Below are 24,867 nucleotides of genomic sequence, written 5' to 3' on the forward strand. Positions count from 1 at the left end.
TACCGAGATGAGATCCTCAGACCCCTAGTGAGACCATATGCTGGTGCGGTTGGCCCTGGGTTCCTCCTAATGCAAGACAATGCTAGACCTCATGTGGCTGGAGTGTGTCAGCAGTTCCTGCAAGAGGAAGGCATTGATGCTATGGACTGGCCCGCCCGTTCCCCAGACCTGAATCCAATTGAGCACATCTGGGACATCATGTCTCGCTCCATCCACCAATGCCACGTTGCACCAGACTGTCCAGGAGTTGGCGGATGCTTTAGTCCAGGTCTGGCAGGAGATCCCTCAGGAGACCATCCGCCATCTCATCAGGATCATGCCCAGGCGTTGTAGGGAGGTCGTACAGGCACGTGGAGGCCACACACACACTACTGAGCCTCATTTTGACTTGTTTTAAGGACATTACATCAAAGTTGGATCAGCCTGTAGTGTGGTTTTCCACTTTAATTTTGAGTGCAACTCCAAATCCTGACCTCCATGGGTTGATAAATTTGATTTCCATTGATAATTTGTGTGATTTTGTTGTCAGCACATTCAACTATGTAAAGAAAAAAGTATTTAATAAGAATATTTCATTCAGATCTAGGATGTGTTATTTTAGTGTTCCCTTTATTTTTTTGAGCAGTGTAGAATGCTTGCTTAGTGTATTTCATATTCCTTGTGTTTCTTTCTAGTAATACATTGTTATTGATTATTTAACTGTTGGGTTTTGAGTTAGCAAGAAAGTAATTTCATGGTTCTTATGCATGAGACATCAAAACATGCTAGTTAAGTTGCCTATTGTGCTACGAATTTGTTTTGTTGGAATGTGAATGTTTAGTGTAGGGTTCTTTTCTCCTTATTTGCATGGATCATTTCTGCACTCAAGCAATATAGTAAAATGTACATATGGGAGAACATTACAAGTAATGAGAATAAAGTCAACAAGAAAGAGACACCTCAAACAGCTTTTTATTACATTTTTCAATAACAGTACATTATCTATCTTGCATCCAGCTCGCTGTGGTACACCAACATACTGAAATAAAATACAAAAAAAAAGGTGAAGAGTACAAGGATGCAGAGCTCTATCTTATCAATGGAAGGAGAAAAAGGAAATCTCAATTGAATTGCAAGTCATTTTACTTGTGGCCACACACAAATACATCACATTTATTGTACATCGCAGGGAAAATAAAGAAGAAATGTCACAACTATTAAAGAAAGTGCTTCTGTATACAGTGAAGAAGAAAAAAAATTGTCATTCAAATGCTTTGACATATTTAAAAGACGAAATCTGAAAATGTGTTTTGTTCCATTGGTTGTGAAAATTTAAAGGTGAGATTGTGTGAACCACCCAACAGAGCTCCCAATCATTCCTTTATGAATTATAAAAAGTGGCATCATTAGAACTGGTAAGCATATTTCAGAGTCTGCAGTCAATAGGAAATCATTCTTCACTTTTAATTCTCTGGTGCATAGCCTTGCCAGTGTAAGTACATAAATGTATGCAGAGTCTAGCCAAAAATACCTTGAATAAAGTTCAAATTATAGTTAACAGGTTACTATCCTTATGAAAAAGACAGACAACTTGGGCCTTTGCACCTTGGAAAGCAATTCTACAGCATGCACGCCTAAATTAACCCATGGCAGACCAAAAAAAATATGACATTTCAGATCATTATTTTCAGACATTGATTTGTACATTTCATTCACAGAATAGCAAATGCAGTTCCAAGCACAGGAAGGGTCTGTCTATTTAGTCAGGTGAGGTCTATCACTGAGAAGTGGACCAAAAAACCAATCCCCCACCCATTTACTAAATCCAGCCTTGCCACAAAAATAACAGAACCCCATTCTAAACCCCACCCAAATAACAAAAGACAGTTAACCCCTTCAGTTAACTGAAAATAAGTTACTCATACCCTTTTGCTTTGGAATGAGCGTTCATCACAATTTATAGCATGTGCTTGGTTAGTTAACAAGATTAGTTGAAGCAAATTTGATTTTCTGTGCAAAAAAAGCTGTGATTAAACAAACCGCTATTATATAAATACATCATAGAAACGTTCCGAAAGTTGCTCATGTAATCTGGTCAAGCTTTTGCTTTCAAGCTCTCTTCATGTTATTTTGTCCCATCTTTCTTACACGATTAAATTAGATTAAAATGAAAAGCTTTAATTTTAAAAACATATCTAAAACCACTGAGGAAACATGACAAACGAAAGTCATTGAATACAACTATAACCTTCAGAGAATAGAATTCCTAAAAAAAAAAAAAAAGAAAAAAAAAAGTTAAATATTTGTACAATTACGCTCCAACATTTGCTTTTGAGACGCATACATTTGCATGGGATGATAGTGTTTTTTCATTCAAGGTAACATAAAATGGTCCAAGAAGGAATGCACAAGTTTGATTTGATACCACAGGAAATCTTTTAAACTAGGTGATAAACAATTGTGCTCTTCTTTGTGTACGAAAGGCATTGGTTTCCCTTCGTTTTTGTGGTTTCCAAGTCCGTTTAAAACGGGGTTGAAGAAGATGCTGTGAAATTTTACATTCTTAAGTTGTTGTAAATGGTCTTCCAGTGAACTTGAATTCAAAATTACATCTGAAAAAGAAAATGTGGAAAAGTTCAAAGAGCGAGTCAGGGTTGGACTATAGTGAACAATACACTGTATACAAGTAGCTAAAGCTGAGCAATACAAACAAGGGAAAGCACCTCCAGGTTTCAATTCCAGATCTTCAGAAAACTGTCCCAGGATCCTGTTGCAACTGCCATGCCATCATCAGTGACTCCCAGGCAGCTAACACGATTGTCATGTCCAGCCAACACACCTAAAACGGCACCATAGCATTAGTCAAAGGACTTTTTGTGGTGGGGATCTACTAGGATGCTGGGAATGATGCAGTTTCATTATACTGACATGATAAAGTTAAAATAAACATCAGTTTGTGGTAGCTAAGTTTTTTTGAATAAAACATTTCCAGGACATGTTGTGTTTGACTAATATGTGTACAAGATAAACGTTGCTTGGTGTGCAATGAGGTCTCTGCAGGGGTCGCATTAGCTTTCAGAAAATGGCATTTTCAAAACGCAGACCATCCAAAGAATGTGTTTAACCATTTCACCTGCATTTCTTATTCAAAGTCGTGTTTTTTTGTTTGTTGCTTCATTAGAGCGAACAGGGGCCTGCAACTGTACTTTTTCTTCACACCCCCCAAAAATTTGCTTCACGTTTTCATTAGATGACAACAAAAGTGCAAAACTATTTGGCTAGCAGCCACACAAGTAAATTAGCTTGCAATGAAAGTTGCTTGAAGTTAATCTAATTTAACTTGCTACCGGAGAAAAGTACTGTACATATCAGTCTGAGCACTGTCTGATTGGTCAAGACGAGAGCAAAGATCTCTCATCTGATTGGAGAAGTGCAACTGAATCACAAAATGTGTTCTTTTATATTCACGATTTGGAGCGAACTGTGACTGAAGGCGAGCAGAAATGACAATAAGAAGCATTTTAGATTGGAGTTTACAAAAACGCAGCAAAATATTTGTCCCGCTTTTTTATGCGGAAAAATATCCTGCGTTATTGCAACCTCTGCTCAGGGGGGGGTCATCAGTGACTCACCGGCACGGTCAGCCTTCAGTGTGTCCCACACGTTGCAGTTGAAGTCATCATATCCAGCTAGGAGGAGACGGCCACTTTTGGAGAAAGCAACAGAGGTGATGCCACAGATGATGTTGTCATGCGAGTAGCACATCAGCTCCTGGTCGGCACGAAGGTCGAAGAGTCTGCAGGTGGCATCATCAGAGCCCGTACAAAAGGCATTGCCATTGGGGAAGAACTGTAAAGCACAGATCAGATCACAGAATTATGACGGACTATTAGACCTGGGAATTCCCAGGGACCTCACGATACGATATTATCACGAAACTTAGGTGCTGATACGATATGTATTGTATTTGTCATGACTCTATACGTATTGCGATTCAAAACATAATGCTCACTATATGCCTTCTGCAGAGAGACAAGAGCATGAGAAAAGGAGTTTTGATCAGTGATGGAAATAAGTGCTGAAAACATGCTGGCTCACTATTTAAAAAGAAGATGAGAACAAGCTATAGGATGAAAAATAACAGTTTTGGTACAGGCACAGCCATCTAGTTCTAGCTAGATTTTTTTGCGTCAAAGTATGGACATATCATCCAAAATAATATTGCGATAACTATCTATTTTTTCCACCATCACTAGAGACAACAGTAAAGGGTAAATAATATGCTGACTATATTTTACTTAATAATTTGTATCAAATACATTTTTTGAATCAAAGTGAAATGTATACATTTCGATCGAATGGCATTATGTAAAATACACTAATTGCCAATATATGTGCAAAGACGTATATATTGATAACGGATACTGCCCTTACACATATGGCGTTGATGTCAGACTCATGCCCAGTGAAGGTCTGTCTGCACATGCCCTCTCTGACGTCCCAGAGCTTGGCGGAGGCATCACAAGCACCTGAGACAAATAGCCTTGTGTCAGGGGCCAAGGAGAGGCTCATGACATCACCACTGTGCCCAGCAAACGTGGTCGTCTGCTGGCCAGTCTCGATATCCCATAGGGCACTGTAAAAAAAAATTAACATCTAGTCAAACAAGCAAGAGTTTCGATCCAAATGCACATCTAATCCACTTCAGGAAAATGAACAGTGTTGTAGTATTGAAAATAAACAGAGCGCAGCATCCCTACAGGAGGGGGAGTAATTCCTTTACTTACCAAGTGGTATCTCCAGAGCTTGTAATAATCTGGTTGTCATCAACAAAGCGACAGCAGGACAGATAACCTGGAATTGAGAGATATCATTTGTACATTACAACAAAAAAATCTTCAGAAATCCAGAAATGTTACCACAGTAGTTTAAGTAGAAGAAAACAAAAGATAAGGATTTCATAGGAAAACAGAAGAAAAACCAAGCCACCAAACAGAAAATGTAGCCTACCTGTGTGTCCAGCGAGCTCCCGGCTCACACGCACATTCCCCTCGCGTGTCTTCAGGTTGTAAATAGAGCAGATGTTGTCCAGACCTCCACAGGCCACGTAGTTTCCTGAAGGTGCATATGAGCAGGTCATGACCCAGGAAGAGCGTAGAGGAATGGCATGGACCTGCAAGGTGATAAAATAAAAAAACATGAAACCTTTGCAAGCCTGAAGTAATAATCTCTTATAACAGGTGCATAGGTGAATTTTTAAAAAATGAAGTAGAATGGTTGAAGGGACTGAATGCAACGCCTAGAATTGCAATGGAAACATATAGTACAGAGCTTTGAAAGGTAAGCCACTGAAGTATATGACCTTGTTAGTGGTATAGCTGTCCCAAATGATGAGTTTACCATCTTGGGAAGCACTGACCAAGAGCCTGTAAGAAAGAGTGGAAACATGTAAGGTCATGGAATAACAGTTTCCCTATGAGAAATAGTAAGCACACTTCTTTTTTGTCCAACAATAACTACATTCTGCATGAAATAGAATAGCAAACTAAAAGCAATTTATCAAGACTGCGTTGCCTTGTAACTTGACAATAATAGCAACACATGCTTAGTCATAACACCTACGTACATTTAAAGCTCGCCCACTATGCCTACTGTATATCATGTGGAAGCATAGAATCACCAATTCATGCCAAAGGTCATACAAATGTATACCGTACCAACTTCTACACTTGACAACGGGAGTCATTCAACTATGTCACTGCAAAAAAAATCCCTAGTTTGCGAAAGACACTATAAAATTATACTTGGGTTTACCTGGAATCAGTGCCCCAATGCATGGCATAGATCTTAGCCAAATGTCCCCTCAGGGTCCGTCTTGTGCGCATCTGAATACGGCCAACAGGATCAATGTTGGCAGTGATCTGCAAAACACAAAAAGACTGTTACATAATGTCATCAATAGCAGACCGGGTTGAATGTTTTGGATATCCCCAGGTAAAAGAGCCCAATATAAAAAATAATAATAATAATAATAATAAATATATATATATTTTTTTATACCTGTGATAGTGTGGCATCTGCACATGCTTTCCTGGCATCCTGAAAAAGTAGGACGATAATGAACCATCACACAAATGTAAGAAATAAAATAAAGTTGTTGAAGATGGTGTAGCTTTCTGACAATGTTGAGACTTGATTATGAAAGCAAAATGTCAATTCAATGGGCCAATTGCAACCACCGCTTTCCACTAGATTATCGCTTGCTGAGGTCTCGTTAAACCATCAATACGTGCTAAATTTTTATTTTTTTTATTTTTTTTAAATCACCCAATCTCAATTGCAACTTTAATCCGGCACTGATTTACCGTTACGTAACCCCGGCATCAGCGTTATCTTTAAGTCCTGATTGTAACTCAAATTTTGCAAGATGACTTCGCCCTCTGGTGGGTATTATCGGAAGATTTTAATCTCGCTTCTTGAGCAGACTAACGTGCTGACCACACTGCCGGCATTGCGCGTGCGAGCGTTGCAAAATACTTTTACACATGCACGTTATTCAATCATTTCATCCAAACTGCTCATGCATGTCTGCATAGCCAGGCACAAAAATTTAACTTGGTTCTATTTGACGTTTGACGTGCTGCAAGTCCCACCTCTGCCATCTCATTGGTTTTTAGGAGCATATACCCACGTGGGTGATTGAAAGACGAACTGAGGTCCACACTTCAGTCCAGTTGGTGGTGGTAATGCACCTTAAAGTTGGTTGCCAACCCCATATAAAGTCCAAAGAAGAACAAGACTGAAGGAGGAGAGAATACTAGAAACTAACTAGGTTTCCCCTTTTATCTGTGGATTAATTATCAGAGTACAAAACACACAATTGTGTGGCTCAAAATTCTACAAAGGTCCTTATGCATTTCAGGTCAAATAACAACCCAATGTTTAGTGCATTTGGAAAGTATTCAGACTCCTTGACTTTCCCCATTTTGTTATGTTACAGCCTTATTCTAAACTGGATTAAATAGTCTCCCCCTCCCACTCAAACTACACACAGAACCACATAATGACAAAGCAAAAACAGGTTTGTATAAATCTTTACAAAACAGAAATATCACATTTACATAAGTATTCAGACACTGTACTCAGTACTTTGTTGAAGCACCTTTGGCAGAGATTACAGCCTCGAGTCTTCTTGGGTATGACGCTACAAGTTGGCACACCTGTAATTGGGGAGTTTCTCCAATTCTACTGGGGTGTCTGGGATGCTGGCCTTCTAGGCAGAGTTGCAAAGAAAAAGCCCTCTCAGACTAGCCAATAAAAATAAAAGATTAAGAATGGGAAAACACAGCCACTGGACAGAGGAACTCTGCCTAGAAGGCCAGCATCCCGGAGTCGCCTGTTTTGTGGGTACTATTTAATGAAGCTGCCCGTTGAGGCCTTGAGGCGTCTTTCTCAAACTAGACACTAAACATGTACTTGTCCCTTTGCTCAGTTGTGCACCGGGGCCTCCCACTCTTTCTTGCACAAATTATATAATTAAGAAAACATGTGGTTAGGCTGGTAGTTAAGAGTAATATTCCCTGTTGTGTGCACAGCGGAGATTTATTTGTAGAACATGAACGCTCAATAGTGAACCATTAAATTCTCACCATAATTTGCAAATAAATTCATAAAAAAATCCTACAATATGATTTTCTGGATTTTTTCCCCTCATTTTGTCTGTCATAGTTGAAGTGTACCTATGATGAAAATTACAGGCCTCTCATCTTTTTAAGTGGGAGAACTTGCACAATTGGTGGCTGACTAAATACTTTTTTGCCCCACTGTATAAACATACCATCAATGCAAGCTGTAAAATGACTCCCAACTTACAAAGGAACCATAGTAATGTAGCTAGCTTGCTAGTTACCAGTAACTAGCATGCAATTCCTGGAAAAGGAGCGTTTTAGCTATCAGTTTATTCCAAGTAATAATTTACTACAAAAATCTATAGGACAAGTAGTGTAAATATAATAGTCATCAAGACAGGAACCACTAATTTCATTCATGCTGACAAATAAGAAATGCCACATTATCCCTGCCAATAGTTGGAGTAGGATGATTGCAGAGCACCCTGCCTCAGACTGTCAGGATCATCATTTTCTAGCTAACAAACTATACTGAACAGAAATATAAACGCAAAGTGTGAAGTGTTAGTCCCACAACCACATTTTTGCAATAGAGTAGACCTATATGAAATGTATTTATTAGATTGTCATTAGAATGTTGACGTCAAGAGTCGATTTTCTCTACTAAGCGCATTTACATATGTGTTCAGGGATTGATGCAAATAAACACCTGGGCTATTAATTGAAGTTTACCGACCGGTATGTCATAGTCTTCCATTTATCTTTCAAATTTCAATTTTGTCGTTACCGATAAGACGTTATTTAATTGGGGCGGGAGTAGTGAACGCAGACAATGACTATTTCCCATGCCATATCCACTGTCTAGTATCAAGCAGGCTTGACACCGTAACGCGTCAGAACACCTGGCCTACCAGTTTTATTCCAATGTTTTTTCGTTGCAATCAAGGTTAGTTTAGGCCGCAGCTGCATGTAATCTCACGTTAGTAGAGTTAAGAAAGTCAGCAGTAACCTGCAGGAGCAGGTTAAGTTCTGTGTGTTCGTTGCAAATCGAGTCAATAGTGCTGAAATACACAATTTCTGTACGTTTTGAACAATTGCTCCTGCCCCATTGATGGTAGATGGAGAGATTAACACTCACTCTGATCTGGCTTTTGAGCTGCTCAGCCTCCTGGCGTAACTGGTCCAGTTCACTCATTTTCCCCTGCTAGTATGTCTGCCTCGCTCCAGCTGCCGGGACACTTGCTGATCTGAAAGAGGAAGGGGGAAAAAAAAGTCTGTCTCAGAAAAATAATGTCTGAGGGGTGTCAGTAGTTATGTACTAAATAGGGATACACGTTATGTCGGTGAACATATCGGAATCGGCCGATATTAGCTAAAAATGCCAACATCAGTATCGGCCCGAGGTCTAGTTTAACGCCGATGTGCAAAACTGATGTCAAAGCAGACCCGCATGAATACCTATATAACATAGGTTACGTAATGACGCCATAATATTTTGCGTCACACATGCAACACAGCATTCCTAACCTCGCCCACAATGTCTGCTGTGTGGATCGAGCAGTCAACAAGTCGAGCAGTCATTTGAAATAGTAAGAACATTTCAGTGAGACAACTCAAATCCATTAACAGCAAGATATTGGAATTCATTGCCCTTGACAATCAACCGTTCATCGGTTGTGGGTGATGTTGACCAGTCGACGAAAGCCAACATGCGTAACAGTGCTCGCCCTACCGGAGTTACACAGTAATAGCGTCACTGCAGAGTCAAATAACACTATTTGATGCGTTAAATAAGCTTTTAATTTGACACGTCAAATAACACAGTTCTATTACAGACGGTTGTGTGTTCTGAATTTGCATGTGCAAGCCAAGCACCCCAACTACTATCAGTAGCACTGTCAAAGCTAGGGATGGGTATCGTTAAGATTAATGGTACTACTACTCTTACCGATACTGCTTATTGATCCGGTACTTTAACGGTATTCTTAATGGTTTGGTTATTTTTTTTTTTTTTTACAAAAAACTTAAAACAAATTAAGAACAGAATTAACATTGCTTTATTTTCAGAAATGTAAAACAAATTAAAAACAAATATTTACAGCAGAAGAAACAGCAATGTTTTGAACAAATCACTATCATAGACTTATGTTGTGATGGAAATGTAAAACAAATGAAAAACATTTTCCTGCAAAAGAAAAGTGGTATAGAGCAACACGGGTGGGGAATGCAGGTAGGCTGCAAAAGAACTCACAGTTCTTAGCAGTTCTTCTGGAGAAAGAAACATATTTGCCTTCTCTGGCAGAAGTCAGGACCTCTCCTAGATTATTATGTTCCCTGCAGAAGAAAATACTCTCTCGCTAGGGGTGGAGGAGGCTTGAGCACAGAGAGAACTTGTTGCAATGTTTGTGAGGGGCAGAGTAGCTCTCTTCACCGACCACCACATCATTGGATCTTCAGCCATGGGGATGAGAGCTAGGCCTTTGTAGAGCTCCACCTCAAGGTCAACACGCTCGCTGAGGGTGGGACGAGGTGTCCTGTTGGATCGTCAACCTCAACTCCATGTCCTCCTCTGAGAACAGCTCCTCCAAGGCACTCCTTGTTTTGTACAATGGAGGGACTGTCTCCTCCATTTCCTCTTCTTCTCCTTCAGACTCCTCCTCCTGTTGCTGGTGCTCTGTGTGTCTGCTCCGGCTCCTCTGACAGCCCTGATGTTGCTCGTCACATTGGCCTCAACAGTTGCCTTCCTCAGCCTGTCCCAGGTGGTGTCACTCACCGGCCTCCCTTTAAATCTGGGGTCCATTGCTGTGGCCTCATGCAGGAAGGCTTGAATGTCCTTATCCCGATGGCGCTCGGAGAGGTTCTCCCATACCTTCTCTGATGGTTGCCACAAACATATCTTCATGCTTCACAGTGAAGTGCTTTTCCAGTTTTTGGAAAATGGGTATGATCTGTCCACAGGTGGCATTATTTCCACATGGCACACACAGTGTGGATGTAAAGAGGATTCTCACGAGCTGGACAAACTCCTCAGCCTTATGGAAGTCCTCGTCCTTCAGACGGCCCAAGTTGTCCTCAGTCATTGCTTTTCTCAGTTGTGGGTCCAAGGCTGCTGCTTGGATCGCTGGATACTGCTCCGTGAATCTCATTAGATAAGAGTTCCATCTGTTCTTCACATCAAGGATGAGTGAGTGATGCGGAAGGCCTGAAACAAAAAAACTACATTACCGCACACTTGAATATTGAATTAAATTGTTAAAATGTGGGAATTTCAAAATAATACTTTAATAGATTGAACAGGCTTCTTACCAAGGAGCTGCTGCTTTTCCTTCAAGACTGTTTTGGACATCGAGGATCTCTTGAACCACACAATGGAAGTAATTTTGTAGATTTTCTGCGCTGCCAGATTCAATGTGTGTGCAAAGCATCCTATTTTTAGGCCTCTTGATGGCAACATCCATATTGCCAGCATTATCAACAGTCACAGCTACAATCTGCTCGGCTCTATCTCATACTATTCCAGAATGTCTGAGATCTCCTCTGCCACTACTTCGCTATTTGTACACTGCCCTGGTGTGGAGGACCTTCTATTTTACACTGCCGTGGCTTGTATAGTGCACTGTAACATTGAGATAGTGGTCCTGACAGAGGCTGGTCCACCAGTCTGATGTGATAGCACGTCCTTCAGCTCAGTGATCACATTGGCCTTTTCTACACCCTACCAGGTAGGAATGAATGTGTCACCGAGGTAACTCCTGGAGGGAGGGGTATATTTGGGGTTGAGTGCCTTGCTCATCTCCCTACAGTAAAAAAAATGATTGTTTTCATGTGTTGAATTATCATTATTGAATTATTGTGTTGTGTATTGTGGCGTGATGGGACTAACATAAAACCTACATACCCTTGTATACATTTTTAGGATCTAGTAGTATATAACTCAATATATACACTGCCTGTTACCTAAAGCCCTTGGACTCCACTGTTGCAAAGGGGTGTAGGCCTTTCACTATGAACTTCGTCACAGCTAGGTGGCACTCATTCGCCCTCTCCTCAGTCATCCTCCCACTAGCTGCCAGTGTGAAGGGGCTTTGGGCTTGTCTTTGGCTTGGACCAGCGGTATTAGAGGGGGGAGTGGGTTGGTTCATTGTAGCTGCAACTTTAACAAAAAAGCTGCAAAATCTTTAAATGGGTAATTGAATTTATGAACCCACCCATAGCGAAACAATCAGCTGGCTAATGGTTCCTTTTGATCATGAACCCATGTTCGCATAATCTAGTTAACTCTGTGTGTGGGCTCCAGGCTGCTAGCATACATACATACATAACGTAGATCAGGCAACGATAGATGAACTACGAGCTAGGCAGTCAAAAACTGCATTTCTCTGCCTGTACATGACGCATTTTTGATAGATGTTTGGATAGACTGTGTGTTTCCGCCCTTACAAGCAAGTCTTGTGGCAACGACTCTGGTGAAGTGTACCGACACTTTTGAACGTTTAGCTCTCTCCGCCATCGTCACTAATTAAAAGCAGGGTGCCGTGTGTGCTGTAGCGTGTGAGAGACAGGCTCAGCGCGAGATATCTCTTCTGGATTGGGAATAGCAAAAATACAGACGAATGTTTCAATCTTATTGCAAATCAGAAACGGTTGGTGAGATAAAAATGTCCAAGATAAAAGTTATGTAGCAATAACAAATAGGAAATGTATTTTTTTCCCTTTCTCCAGTACCGAAAGCAGAACTGATAACGTCAGAGCTTATCAATACTACGGTATTTCATAATTTAGCCCTGGGGCTCGTTTAATACCGGGTTTGAAAGCTGTACAAAAAAAAAAGCAAACAGGCCACGAACGATGTGTCTACAATACCGCGTTGGTGATAAAGCATTATTTTTTCGACTGCAGCTTCTGGGGTAGCTAGCTTTAGCTTGGTACCTAGCTAGCACCGATACAACCAGCCTGAAAACAATGACCAGTAGAAAGTGCAGTCATTTTCATTATTCTTAGCAATGATTTTGGAATCCATGTGAGTAAGTATTAGCTAGGTAGCCACTTGTTGTTTGCCTATTGAAATTCATTTCATGAAAATAAATAGCTCGCCAGCTACTTAACCCTGTCGCCCAACGCTAACGTTATACGCAACCAGCTAGTTTCATCTGGCTAGTGAGGTTTCACCAGACTGGGTTGTGTGTTGTGAAGCTAGCCACAATAAGGATTAGGCACAATAGCGTAATTTGTAGTAGCAATTGTAGCATTGTAGCTCTTACCACGGGACTGTAAAATCACCTCCCCGGTAGGCCCATTGTGTGTATTGACATTCACATTGCACTGTACATATTTACCTAAGGATTGGGGATCAATTAAATGCGGTTTCAGCCTACCCAATACCCAAGATATTTCCCCCCCCAACATCCTCCTCAGAGTTATCAGAGTCCAAAACATCCACGTTGAATTGTTTTTCCCCTGGAATAGTGTTCAAAACACATGGTAGGTTGACAATAAATGTGGCTCAATTCAAAGAGTCCTGCAATAAGAGCTACGACGCTAATGTTCTCTGGGTGTCACTGAGTAGACTGATACCCCATGTCAATGCCATAGTTAAGGCTGTACAGTGAAATAAGTATGCCCCCAATGTAATTCTAAAGTATAATACATCCAGTGTGATTTCAAAAGATTTGTCAAATTAACAAATTGTCTTGATTTTATAACATTCCAACCTCGTTTAGCATGATCTATTCAATTATGGCATAATTCTACTATTTGTATTCATTTGCATCACGGTCAATGACACTTATTTTGAAGGCTAACCGCAAAATCCACTATTGTGACTAGCTTCACATAGATGGGTCCGACCACCATTAACCAAATAAGAACTCATAAATTAAGGTTATTTTTAGATGACACTTAGCTAACTATAGCTACTGAAACAGATTGTCATGTTGCTATGTTTTTGGGGAAGAACATTGTTTGCATCCATGAGCTAGCTAGCTTTTTTTATGACCAGTACAGTAGGCGCAACTTTACCAGCATCATAGTATTGGTATCGAGACATAAATACGAGCAATTGTATAATAACTACATCAACAAAAAAAAAATGTATGAACGCGTTAAATTATTATGTGACGTGCAGTCATAGTCAGGTCCTGATTGGTCAACAAGCTTATTTGACACGTTAAATAGTGTTATTTAACACAAAGACCCAAACAGCGTTCCATAGTATGAGAAAACCTGGGTTAGAATGAAACGACAAAACAGCACACCAACTAAGTAAAAGAAATAGGATTTGATTACGTTTTACTGGTAATGGGGACATATGTAAATGCAAACAAAATAACGTTTTGGTCAGTGCGGTGTGTGTATTTAACTAGGCAAGTAGCGGGATCATTTTCATCAACATCCGCTGAATTGCAGAGAGCGGCATTCAAACTAAATTACTAAAAATATTAAATTTTCATGAAATCCCAAGTGCAATATAGCAAAACACAGTTTAGCTTGTTGTTAATCCACCTGGCGTGTCAGAAAAGGAATCTGGTTGATATCCATTTAAATGGAGGCAAGGCATCCAATGGAACAGAGCGCTTTCAGGAAAAAGAGCACTTCCTTCTTGGATTCTCCTCAGGTTTTCACCTGCAATATCAGTTCTGTTATACTCACAGACAATATTTTGACAGTTTTGGAAACTTGTGCTTTCTATCCCAATCTGACAATTATATACATATTCTAGTTTCTGGGCCTGAGAAATAGGCAGTTTCAAATGAGTACGTTTTTTTTGTTGTTGCCAAAAACGAAAATACTGCCCCCTACACTCAAGAAGTTAATTAAGAACAAATTATTTTTTACAAAGACAACTTACCCTGGCCAAACACGGACGACGCTGGGCCAATTATGGGACTACCAATCAAAACCGGATGAACTGTAGTGACACCTCTTGCACTGAGATGCAGTGCCTTAGACCGCTTCATCCATCGGCGTGTGAACGTTTGAACATCTTGGCCATGTTCTGTTATAATCTCCACCCGGCACAGCCAGAAGTGGACTGGCCACCCCTCATAGCCTGGTTCCTCTCTAGGTTTCTTCCTAGGTTTTGGCCTTTCTAGGGAGTTTTTCATAGCCACCGTGCTTCTACACCTGCATTGCTTGCTGTTTGGGGTTTTCAGATGGGTTTTTGTACAGCACTTTGAGATATCAGCTGATGTACGAAGGGCTATATAAATACATTTGATTTGAGTGTTAACTATTTAACTGTACTAGAATGCTTAAAAAAGGAAGCCAAAATACTAAATATCGGTATTGTTTTTTTGGGGCAAGGGAAATATTGGATATCGGCCAAAAATGTCATATCGGTGCATCACTAACTAGTACTAAACAATGAACAATAAGTATATGATAAATCATGAATAAAAATAGCCTGGCTTGGAAAATGTGTAATCAACTGTCAATACCATTTTGACCATATTCATCTCATACCTTCAGTGTGCTGTAAAAGCACATTTTAAATGGCCCAATTCAAACAAACAAGGCTAGATGTCTTATATATATATATATATAAATAATATCGCCATTTCTGACTTTGTGTCGCACCTGCCTGGTTGAAAAATTATTTTCATGTGTTTGTATGCGGGGCGCTGTCCTCAGATAATCGCATGGTGTGCTTTTGCCGTAAAGCCTTTTTGAAATCTGACACAGCGGCTGGATTAACAAGAAGTTAAGCTTTATTTTGATGTATAACCTATATATTTTCAAGAATGTTAAATATTTTAAATGTAGTCTTTTTGAATTTCGCGCACTGAAATTTCACCGGATGTTGGCCAGGTGGGACGCTTCCGTTCCACCTGCCCATAAGAAGTTAACTAAATTGGGACCCTTGACATTTATTTTTTTAAATCCCAGAAGAAAAACATTTTCCTCCTCACGAAATCAAAATGCTGCTAGCTCGCCAGCTCTTGATCTTCGCAAATGATCCGAGTGGGTGTTCAGTCTTCGGTTTGTTTAAGAGTAAATTATCCTAGCCTAGTCATTGATGTTTGGCCAGGCTTTACTGAAGTTGCGAGACATTGCAAGCCAAGAAACTGCAAAAACACAGCAATCCAATAAATTGTCAGAACTGTGCACTTTGCCTGTCTGCCTGATGGCCAACCTGCGCCTACCCTCGCAGTCCCGAGTGTTCATGTTCTTGGCAGTACAAAAACGAAATTAGTCTACGCTGTCCCAAAAGTACTGAATCTTAGGAATCGATTCCTAGTGGAAGATGTGTTCTTTCCACTAAATGTCTTGGTAAGTCATGTAATTTAACAAACTTTGAACTACTTTTTTAGGAGAGCATGGTCTGCACACAGGCAGCTCAAGATTATTTGATTCACAGTTCTGGTCACCTGGTGATGGATGTTAGTCCCGCTTCAGAAGCACTTTTCCTTTACAGACAAAAAAAAGTGGCTGCAAAAACTTTGAAACGAAACCACCTCTGGAATTAGTGTCGGCATTTAAAACGTAGTAGTGTACCCTTAGACAAACAAACATGCCGTAACTGAGGCACTTTCAAGGCTATATGACTGCAGTAGATCCAACTTAAAATTGCCCAGTCCTAGCGGTCATACATACGCAATAGGACTATTATTCTATAATTTTGTATTATTTTAACAGAAAACCAAATAATATAAACCTTTCATTTTAGCTAGAGTTTTTCCCCTTAGCTAACCCAATCACCTTACAGGATTTCATTAAGTACGGTTCCCAAGAATTTGAGTGCTAGACTGAGGACGTTCTCTAAAAACTTACCACCTCATCCTGGAAGGTCCTCTCCGATTGGCTAGCCCTCATATCTAGCTAGTCTTTGCACATTAATCTCATAGTCTTGCTGATAAAAAGTATCACTGTTAAAGGCCAGGACAATACCAGTATCGCAATACTCATTAATATCGTGGCAAGGAAACAAAACACGAAGAGGATTTAACTTAAGGAAACAGCACAAATGTCAGAAAACAAACATGTCATTGAGTCACATGTATTTATTTTCTAAGCTTATAGCACACAATATATATATATACACTATGTTAAAGGCAGACTCAGCGATATGACATTACCACGAGGACCACCGCAGATAAAGATGAGCGAGATGCAAGACGTCACTCACACAATATGTGCGTGGGTACGCGTCATGCTGTTAGAGCATCGTAGCCAGGGCACCAAAAAGTGGAAAAGTTGAGCCTCGTGATTCACTCTTAGTTGTTGCAGAAATTGTCCCACTATGCTATTAACTTTCTGAATCCACGTCACCAAGTCTACCTTTAATTCCAGGAATACTTCCCACTACATCCTTCCTAGACACATCAAGGAAGAATTTGTGCATTGAATGAACCTTAACATGAGAAGAGTGACTAACATGAATCAGGAGGGAGACACTAGGCCTAGACATATAATGCAGTGTAAAGCACTAATTACTGTTGTATCAGAATGTGGGACATAGAATGTCACCGTTAATCATGGCAGGGATAAAATGTAATTAGTCTTCCAATTCTGCACTGGCATTTGTCCAAAGATCTCATTCATTGAGTTTGATGTTAAAGCCTGGTCTTTACGTTCCTTTGAGTCAATTTGGGCACACAATTCAGAAGCTGCTGAAGACTAAATGTAGGACAGTCACACTTCATCCCTGCACTTCCTCAGGGTAAGAAAACAATGAAAAAAAATCTGAAATGTGGGTGAACCAGATGCTCTTGGAGTCTGTCCATAAGCCATTACTGTAAGGAGTTTCTATGCCCCCCATAATTTCTTCAAGCGCCTGATCAGGGTCAGCTGACTGCATGATAAGCAGGGAGTTGTGGCAAATAGCCTTGAGGTGTGGCTTACTGACTGATCTGAGGTCTCTTGAGGGTAGCCTGAGTCTGCTGGTTCCAATGGGGTTTGGGCATAATAACAACCAAACTGTTGTGATAAGAATATATTTTTTAAATAAAACGAGAACAGAATCTTGAACACAGCATTTCTGCTCCCTAGAATTCACGTTTCTTTCAACCATAAATGTTGTCATGTGTTTGTTTCCATGCAGGCAAACAATACATTCCCCTCTCAGAGCAGAATCTCACTGTCATTACCTGGCACTCTACCCTGCTGCCATATGTACATAGTCATTGAACCCTGGTCAGTTTACATACATACCGTATTCTGGGTTTGGGCAGATTTACATATTGTCATAACGTCTTCTCATCCCAGGATGTACAGTATTACAGGCTTAGTACACAAGGGGGCGCCAAAAAAAAAAATCCATTACCAGAATGCAAACAAAATTAGCACAAGTAATAGCATATTTAGCTAGCTGCCTCAATGGAAATTCAATAACAAACTAATGAAAATAAATTCATGTCTAAGAGAGGCAGTCCAGCTCAAAGTTACACATACAGTCCATTCAGAAAGTACTCAGACCCCTGGACTTTTCTCACATTGTTAAGTTACAGCTTTGTTTTAAAATGTATTAAAAAACTAATTCCTCTATCTACACACTATACCCCACGACCAAGCAAAAACATGTTTTATAAATATTAGCCAATTTATAAAAGATAAAAACACTGAAATATTATATTTACATAAGTATTCAGACCCTTTACAGCATCGAGTCCTCTTGGTTATGACGCTACAAGCTTGGCACATGTATTTGTGGAGTTTCTCTCATTCTTCTCTGCATATCCTCTCAAGCTTTGTCAGGTTGGATGGGGAGCATTGGTGCACAGCAATTTTCAGGTCTCTCCAAAGATGTTTGATCGGGTTCAAGTCCGGGCCACTCAAGGACATTCAGAGACTTGTCCCGAAGCCACTCCTTCATTGTCTTGGCTGTGTGCTTAGGTTTGTTGTCTTATTGGAAGGTGAACCTTTGCCCCAGTCGAAGGTCCTGAACGCTCTGGAGCAGGTGTTCATCAAGGATCTCTGTGCTTTGCTCTGTTCATCTTTCCCCCGATCCCGACTAGTCTCCCTGTCTCTGCTGCTGAAAAACATCCCCACAGCATGATGCTGCTACCACCATGCTTCGCCGTAGGGATGGTGCCAGGTTTCCTCCAGACATGACGCTTGGCATTCAAGCCATAGAGTTCCATCTTGGTGTCATCAGACCAGAGAATCTTGTTTCTCATGGTCTGAGAGTCCTTTAGGTGCCCTTTGTCAAACTCCAAGCGGGCTGTCATGTGCCTTTTACTGAGGAGTGGCTTCCATCTGGCCACTCTACCACAAAGGCCTGAATGGTGGAGTGCTGCAGCGATGGTTGTCCTTCTGGAAGGTTCTCCCATCTCCACAGAGGAACTCTGTGACCATCATGTTCTTGGTCACCTCCCTGACCAAAGCCTTTCTCCCCCAATTGCTCAGTTTGGCCGGGTGGCAGCTCTAGGAAGAGTCTTGGTGGTTCCAAACGTCTTCCATTTAAGAATGGAGGCGACCACCGGGTTCTTGGGGACCTTCAAATGCTGCAGACCCTTTTTTTTTTTTTTTTTTATTATTATTTTTTAAAATATACTCTTCTGTGCCTCGACCCAATCCTCTCTCGGAGCTCTACGGACAATTCCTTCAACCTCATGGATTGGTTTTTGCTCTGAAACATACTGTCAACTGTGGGACGTTATATAGACAGATGTCTGCTTTTCCAAATCATGTCCAATCAATTGAATTTACTACAGGTGGACTCCAATCTAGTTGTAGAAACATCTCAAGGATGATCGATGGAAACAGGATGCATCTGAGCTCAATTTCGAGTCTCATAACAAAGGGTCTGAATACTTATTTACAATACTTATTTATAAGGTTTCTGTTTATTTATTTATAAATTCTCAAACACAAAAATTTAAAAAATAACATTTTGCCTTGTCAGTGTGGTGTAGTGTGTAGATTGAAGAGGAAAAACACTTTGATCAATTTTAGAACAAGGCTGTACCATAACAAAATGTGGAAAAGGGGGTCTGAATACTTTCCAAACGCACTGTAGGTTTTTATAGACATGTATACCTGTAGGCTTAACCAGAGCTTGTGTGCGCACTCTGCACGTGTGTGTGGAGGGAGCGGTCCGAACGCAATTGAATGAATGAGACAGAGGGGAAATGGAATTTAGGTAGAAGAACAGTGAGGAGCTTGGCTTGGTTTCTTTTTTGTTGTGCCTTTGCAAACACATGTACAAGTGGAACACTAGAATCAAAGCAAATTAATGTTGTCATCAAAACAACATTTTGCTTGCCAGATCGGGCAGCCACAAAGCACATTCCACCAAATAGTTGTACAGTATTTTATATCTCTAGTTAAAGATTGAGGTGAATTTTATCATGTACAAATGTTCAAGTAATTGCAAAATAAAGCACTAAAAGAGCACAAAACGTAGGCCTTTGCGTTGTAGAAAGCTTGATACTATAATATCAGTCCAACAAATGTCATATGGCTAAAGCTGGATCATAGAAAAGACCATAAACAGCACTATCACTGACCAAGCCTGTAATCCTAAAAGCTCAAATCCACAGACAGTAAATATTTAATCCCATCTATGCCCACTAACAAAACAGCTGGAAAAAAACACTGGGGTCAGAAATCTGTTTCCCACTCAGGGAAAAAAAAGCATGTAATGATTAGTCTCCCTTCCACACACCATACTTACAGGATTGTTATCGAGGTTGTCCTTTTATCAAAATTAACTAATGCTTAAAACACACATCTGGGATAAGGGTGGTGGGGTTTTAATTCATACATTCTGTCATGCAACAATTATGATCTGGATTAAAAACATAATTGGGTGTATCACAGAAAAAAGCCACCCTGCAGTAAAGTTTACCCTGGCATTGCAGACATGCACATCCACAAGACCATCAGTGGTAATTGAAAACCTGCCTAACAGCTAGCTTTTAGTGCAAATGTTGATCATGGAACACTCCTGTTCTGATGTCATTTGACTCCACAGGGACACATTGTTGTGGTCAAATGTGACTTGTTTCAGGAAACTAAGTGTATGTCACGGGTCACTACTTCACAGGAGAACCATTTGAAAGTAAACTTTCTAAAAAAAATCTAAATGTGTTTTTGGCAGAAATGCCTTCTGGAACATGTGAACTTCCACGTGCCTTAAAAACAGACTTGTATGCCATCTGTAAATACGAATACAATTGTTAAATTACGAGCCTAGTTGGTTTAGCCACAGAAAAATCCAGCAACCTTCCAGCTAGCCATGATTGGCTGAGATGAGTGGGCTGGACACGAGTTCAGATAAGTCTGCCATGTAGCACACTTCTGTCTATTTGAGCTGGTCAGTATGTGTAGGTAATCCTGTCTAACGCTGCTTAAAAAATATATATCACGTAGTAGAACTGCATAAGTGTTGCGCTCCACTTTCTGTAGGACCAAGTTTTGAAATCACTGGAATTAGAGTATGATAGCTAAGGAGATAGAAAACACCTGTCTCCGGATTACATCTTCAAATTAAGCAAGTATCCATTTCAATAGAATGTCACTGCGACAACAGTTTACTGTTGATAGATGTAGCTAGTAAATTCACTCTGGCTATCTACTCTGATTTCAGAGCACTCTCGTCTGAGCGTACCAGAGCGTAGAATAATTGACAAATTTATCAACGCTCAACACCTGTTGAATATGGCCGGTGTCAGTAAATATGGGCAAAAAAGCGTAAATTGTTGCAGTCACCGACACTCTGGATAATATAAAACCAGCCTAATCAGCTCTACTAGTACGAGTAAAATGGTCAGTGAGCTGTTCTCTCATGCGTGTCTGGAAGTAGCTAGCAAGCTAGCCAACGTTAACCAGTTAGCTTGGGTGCTTGACTGTTGTTAGGACAGAATGATTGGCTCAACCCTTAAAGAAATGGGTGGGGCTAAAGCTTAAGAGGGTGTGAACAATGCTGAAGTGGTGTAGGTACAAAACCATTTAAAGGCCATTTTCTTAAAGGCGAGACTACACGTTTATCAACTTTCATAGCATAATTACTTTCCCATTGTTCCTCAAATGCAATGTATGATGTACCATTTTGTAGCTCTGTGTATCTGCTTTTATCCAATGTAAAAAATAAACAATTTTGCTACATAATACCGAAACAAGGTGGTAGTGGTAGGAATATTTGCTTGCATTGCAAGAGCACCATTTGCATCCATTTTGAATGTCACCTGAGAATAACCTGATGAAGTACTCTGTTAATCAGATGAGGTTACCATATTTGTTTGAACTACTACTCTCTATATAATGCTCTATATAATGTTGCAAATGCAAGAACTGCTCTTCTATATAAACATGGGTTCGGTTCCACTGTATACTTCCAGATTTCTTATGTAATTCACATTGAATTATTATTTTTAGCTGGATTGGAAGTTTATGTGAAAAAAAAAAGTTTGGGTAGCTACCACTACCAACACAGTTACACTGACCACCTCAACCGATGGCATACTAATGTCTTGCATCAATGGAAACCTGTGAGGCAGCAAACGCCATCTTGTTCGCTGCCGCTTGTAGGCCTACTAGGGTTGACGAATCAAATCTAGCTAACTACTGTAGCTACTACCAATGAAGATGGATTCAATTTCATTGTATGTGACATTTGAAAATGTGCAATCTCACTATTTAATGCAACATGTGAAAAGGCCCCGAGGTGTAGATCTGGATGTACAATATTACCTGAATGTACAGTTTAACGATGTTTTACCAAACAACCCTGCTCAACAGCAGTGACCTCAACACTACTCACGTTAGCACACACTTCACTAGCCAACTAACGTTAGCTAGCTACAGTATATCAGACAAGGGACGTTTTCAGCAGGGTGCGCTGTGGATGATCAGAAAGAGGGGCAGACAAGAATCAAACAGAAAAGAGCCAACAAAATATAGTACAGAATACTGTTTCGGCATTCCTGTCGCCCCCGTGTTGGACTTATGTTATTCCAGCACCTAAAAGGGGTTAGCGAGTGTTGCTGGCCAATAAAATCCAATTATCTTGTTAGCTAGTATAGCCGTGTCGTTAAAGCCAGCAGTAGCCATTTAATTTGATTAAGATGTACAGCACCAAAGCCAACGAACGCAATTGTGCTACCGTTAAGGTGGGGGATAAATTGAACAAATTGATTTAGTCAACCTGCAGCTAGTGTTAAAACTGCCATCTAGCTATAGTTAGCTAACGTCGTTAGTTAGTCTTGCTAACGTTAGTTACCGTCAGCTAGCTATACAGTTAACGTTCTGTGTGGGTTGCAAAATCAAATGCCATGTCGAAAAAGTGTCATACTTCACCAAAAGGGCATATTTAACAATGCCTCAATTTATTTGAACACAGACCATAAACATTATCGGGGCCCAAACTAGCTTGACTAATTGACCACTCAGATTCCAAATGAACGTTAGCTACCTAGTGCTTGCATTTAGGCCATTGGTCGTCCATCTCAAAAATGTTAGCCGGCTAACAAGTAACTAGGTTAAATAAATGTCGTTTAAGTTCATTTTAGGGATAACGAAGCACGACTGATATGTTGAATGGAAATTAAGGTATCTGGGCAACATTGTTGTAGCTAGATAAAGGTATAACTAACTGTACAACTAGGCTAGCTAAATTAGCAAACTAACGTTAATTAACTGGTTAAAGTGTTCGCTGTCAGTAACGTTAGTTAGCTACCATGTCCGTTTCTCATGAATTTGACAGGGTCCAAACCCGTCCCTGCAAAGAACCCAGGCTGTAAAATATATGTAGGCTACTGTACAGTCTGTGTAGCTAAACACATACGGTAACGTTACACTGCTAACGGTATAGCTATAGTTAGCACTGTCAACTGGAAAGCAAGCAGAGCCCTCTCGGCTAAACGAACGCGCGTTAGCCAACGACCCCACCACCGGGCAGTTGGCTAATCTTACACATCGACCACTATACGATACCACTATACCACTATACCACACGATACCACTATTGTATGTTTGAATTGCAAATGTGCAACATTTAACTATCCCTTACCTTTTTCTCAGTTGGCGTTGGCTTTTTTTTTTTTGGCATTGACTGGAAGAGGTAGCTAACGGTGTATACCTCCAATCCACGCACCAACTAACGCCCGTGAACCGCTAGTTTGCAAATCCTAGTCGGAGTTTTTTTTTTCAACAACCTGGACCAACCCGGGAAAACAATCACTCCACTCCCTGCTGATGACTGGACGCAGATTGCCTGTATTTGCAACTGTAATCTCAACACTCGGTTTCCACTAATGTCTTCGCCCGATTTATATTTCATTTAGAAGCCACTTCCTCTTCGTCTATGACACCAGCCTGTTTAGCCGCCCTTTCTCAGTAGTCACTCTCTTCTTCACCCGGCCACCGAACAGCGAAGATGGGCGCGGTAACCCTGCACTCAGCTATGGGAAACCCCACGCTCTGCAGCAGCGCTCGCACACGCACAAAATGAATTTGGCAATTCGTTTAGAAAAAAATACAGTAGGCCTAGTAATTAATGCAAAATACCAAATTATAAGTCCAATAAATTGATCATTCATCTTGGTATATTATGTGTTTACAGTAGTTCATAAAATGATATTCTATACTACAGCTACATATAATTATTTTACAGGAAATTATGTTTTGACTCAAACAAATATAAGGATCAAGTTGGCTGCACCAGTTTGGGTGGGTGGGCAGGGGACTGCCCGCCTGCTTGCCTAACTACTATGTGGCCTTGTGGTTAGAATGACCTCCCTGAGATTGGAAGGTTTGGGAGTTCGATCCCTTGCCTAGTCATACTAAAAATGGGACCTGATGTGTTTCTGTTTGGCACTCAGCATTCAGGAGATAGATTGAGTGTAAGGCACTGCAATAAACTAGCATCCTGTCCAGGGGCTGTACTTCTACATCAAGCTGCCTCACACTACAGAGACAGGCTTGTGCAAGGTTACTTAGTTATGAACAGATCTCCTACCCAGGATTAGTTTTGGACAGTGTTTGTGTATCTGCTGGGTATTTATATATTTTTAAAAGTGTTCTAGACTGGTAAAAAAAACGTAATCCCTTTTTCATATCTAAAATCTGTTGCTAAAATAAAACCAAGGCAGAAACATGTTCTGACCAAAGGATCCATGAGCCTAAGGCTTTTTCTTACTGGTGATGACTGTGAATCCCCATGCACTGGTAGCAATTTCTAAATGTTCCCTATGGTGCTTCTTTCGTTGAATTGAACTCCTCTGCGCTATTAGAAATAACCTTTGGCTCTAAGGTTGTACTAAAGAGATTCACTCGGGACTGCAATGCACCTGCTGAAAAGACTCCTACTCCCCAGTAAAAA

General features: G+C 40.5%; 1 protein-coding gene across 1 annotated transcript; it reads right to left on the reverse strand.

The window, feature by feature from the left end:
• Positions 1-928: 928 nt before the first annotated feature.
• Positions 929-23,998, reverse strand: LOC139413295 (guanine nucleotide-binding protein G(I)/G(S)/G(T) subunit beta-1-like). Its single transcript, XM_071160500.1, has 11 exons — positions 23,557-23,998; positions 8,746-8,854; positions 6,040-6,078; positions 5,794-5,900; positions 5,342-5,405; positions 4,990-5,152; positions 4,767-4,833; positions 4,414-4,615; positions 3,612-3,828; positions 2,703-2,818; positions 929-2,591 (listed from the first exon to the last, which is right to left on the reverse strand). Exons 2-10 carry the CDS (start codon positions 8,800-8,802, stop codon positions 2,712-2,714), a joined length of 1,023 nt encoding a protein of 340 aa, XP_071016601.1. The 5' UTR covers positions 8,803-8,854; positions 23,557-23,998; the 3' UTR covers positions 929-2,591; positions 2,703-2,711.
• Positions 23,999-24,867: the final 869 nt, after the last annotated feature.

The sequence above is a fragment of the Oncorhynchus clarkii genome, chromosome 7 (genome assembly GCF_045791955.1).
Source record: "Oncorhynchus clarkii lewisi isolate Uvic-CL-2024 chromosome 7, UVic_Ocla_1.0, whole genome shotgun sequence".
Lineage (NCBI taxonomy): Eukaryota > Metazoa > Chordata > Actinopteri > Salmoniformes > Salmonidae > Oncorhynchus > Oncorhynchus clarkii.

Excerpts from the sequence above, each read along its gene's own strand:
- LOC139413295 (XM_071160500.1), bottom strand. The coding sequence starts at position 8,802 with ATGAGTGAACTGGACCAGTTACGCCAGGAGGCTGAGCAGCTCAAAAGC. Across the intron at positions 5,153-5,341 it reads ACAGCTATACCACTAACAAG|GTCCATGCCATTCCTCTACG; the intron begins GTCATATACTTC and ends ATCACCTTGCAG. Across the intron at positions 3,829-4,413 it reads CTGACATCAACGCCATATGT|TTCTTCCCCAATGGCAATGC; the intron begins GTAAGGGCAGTA and ends TGTGCTTTACAG.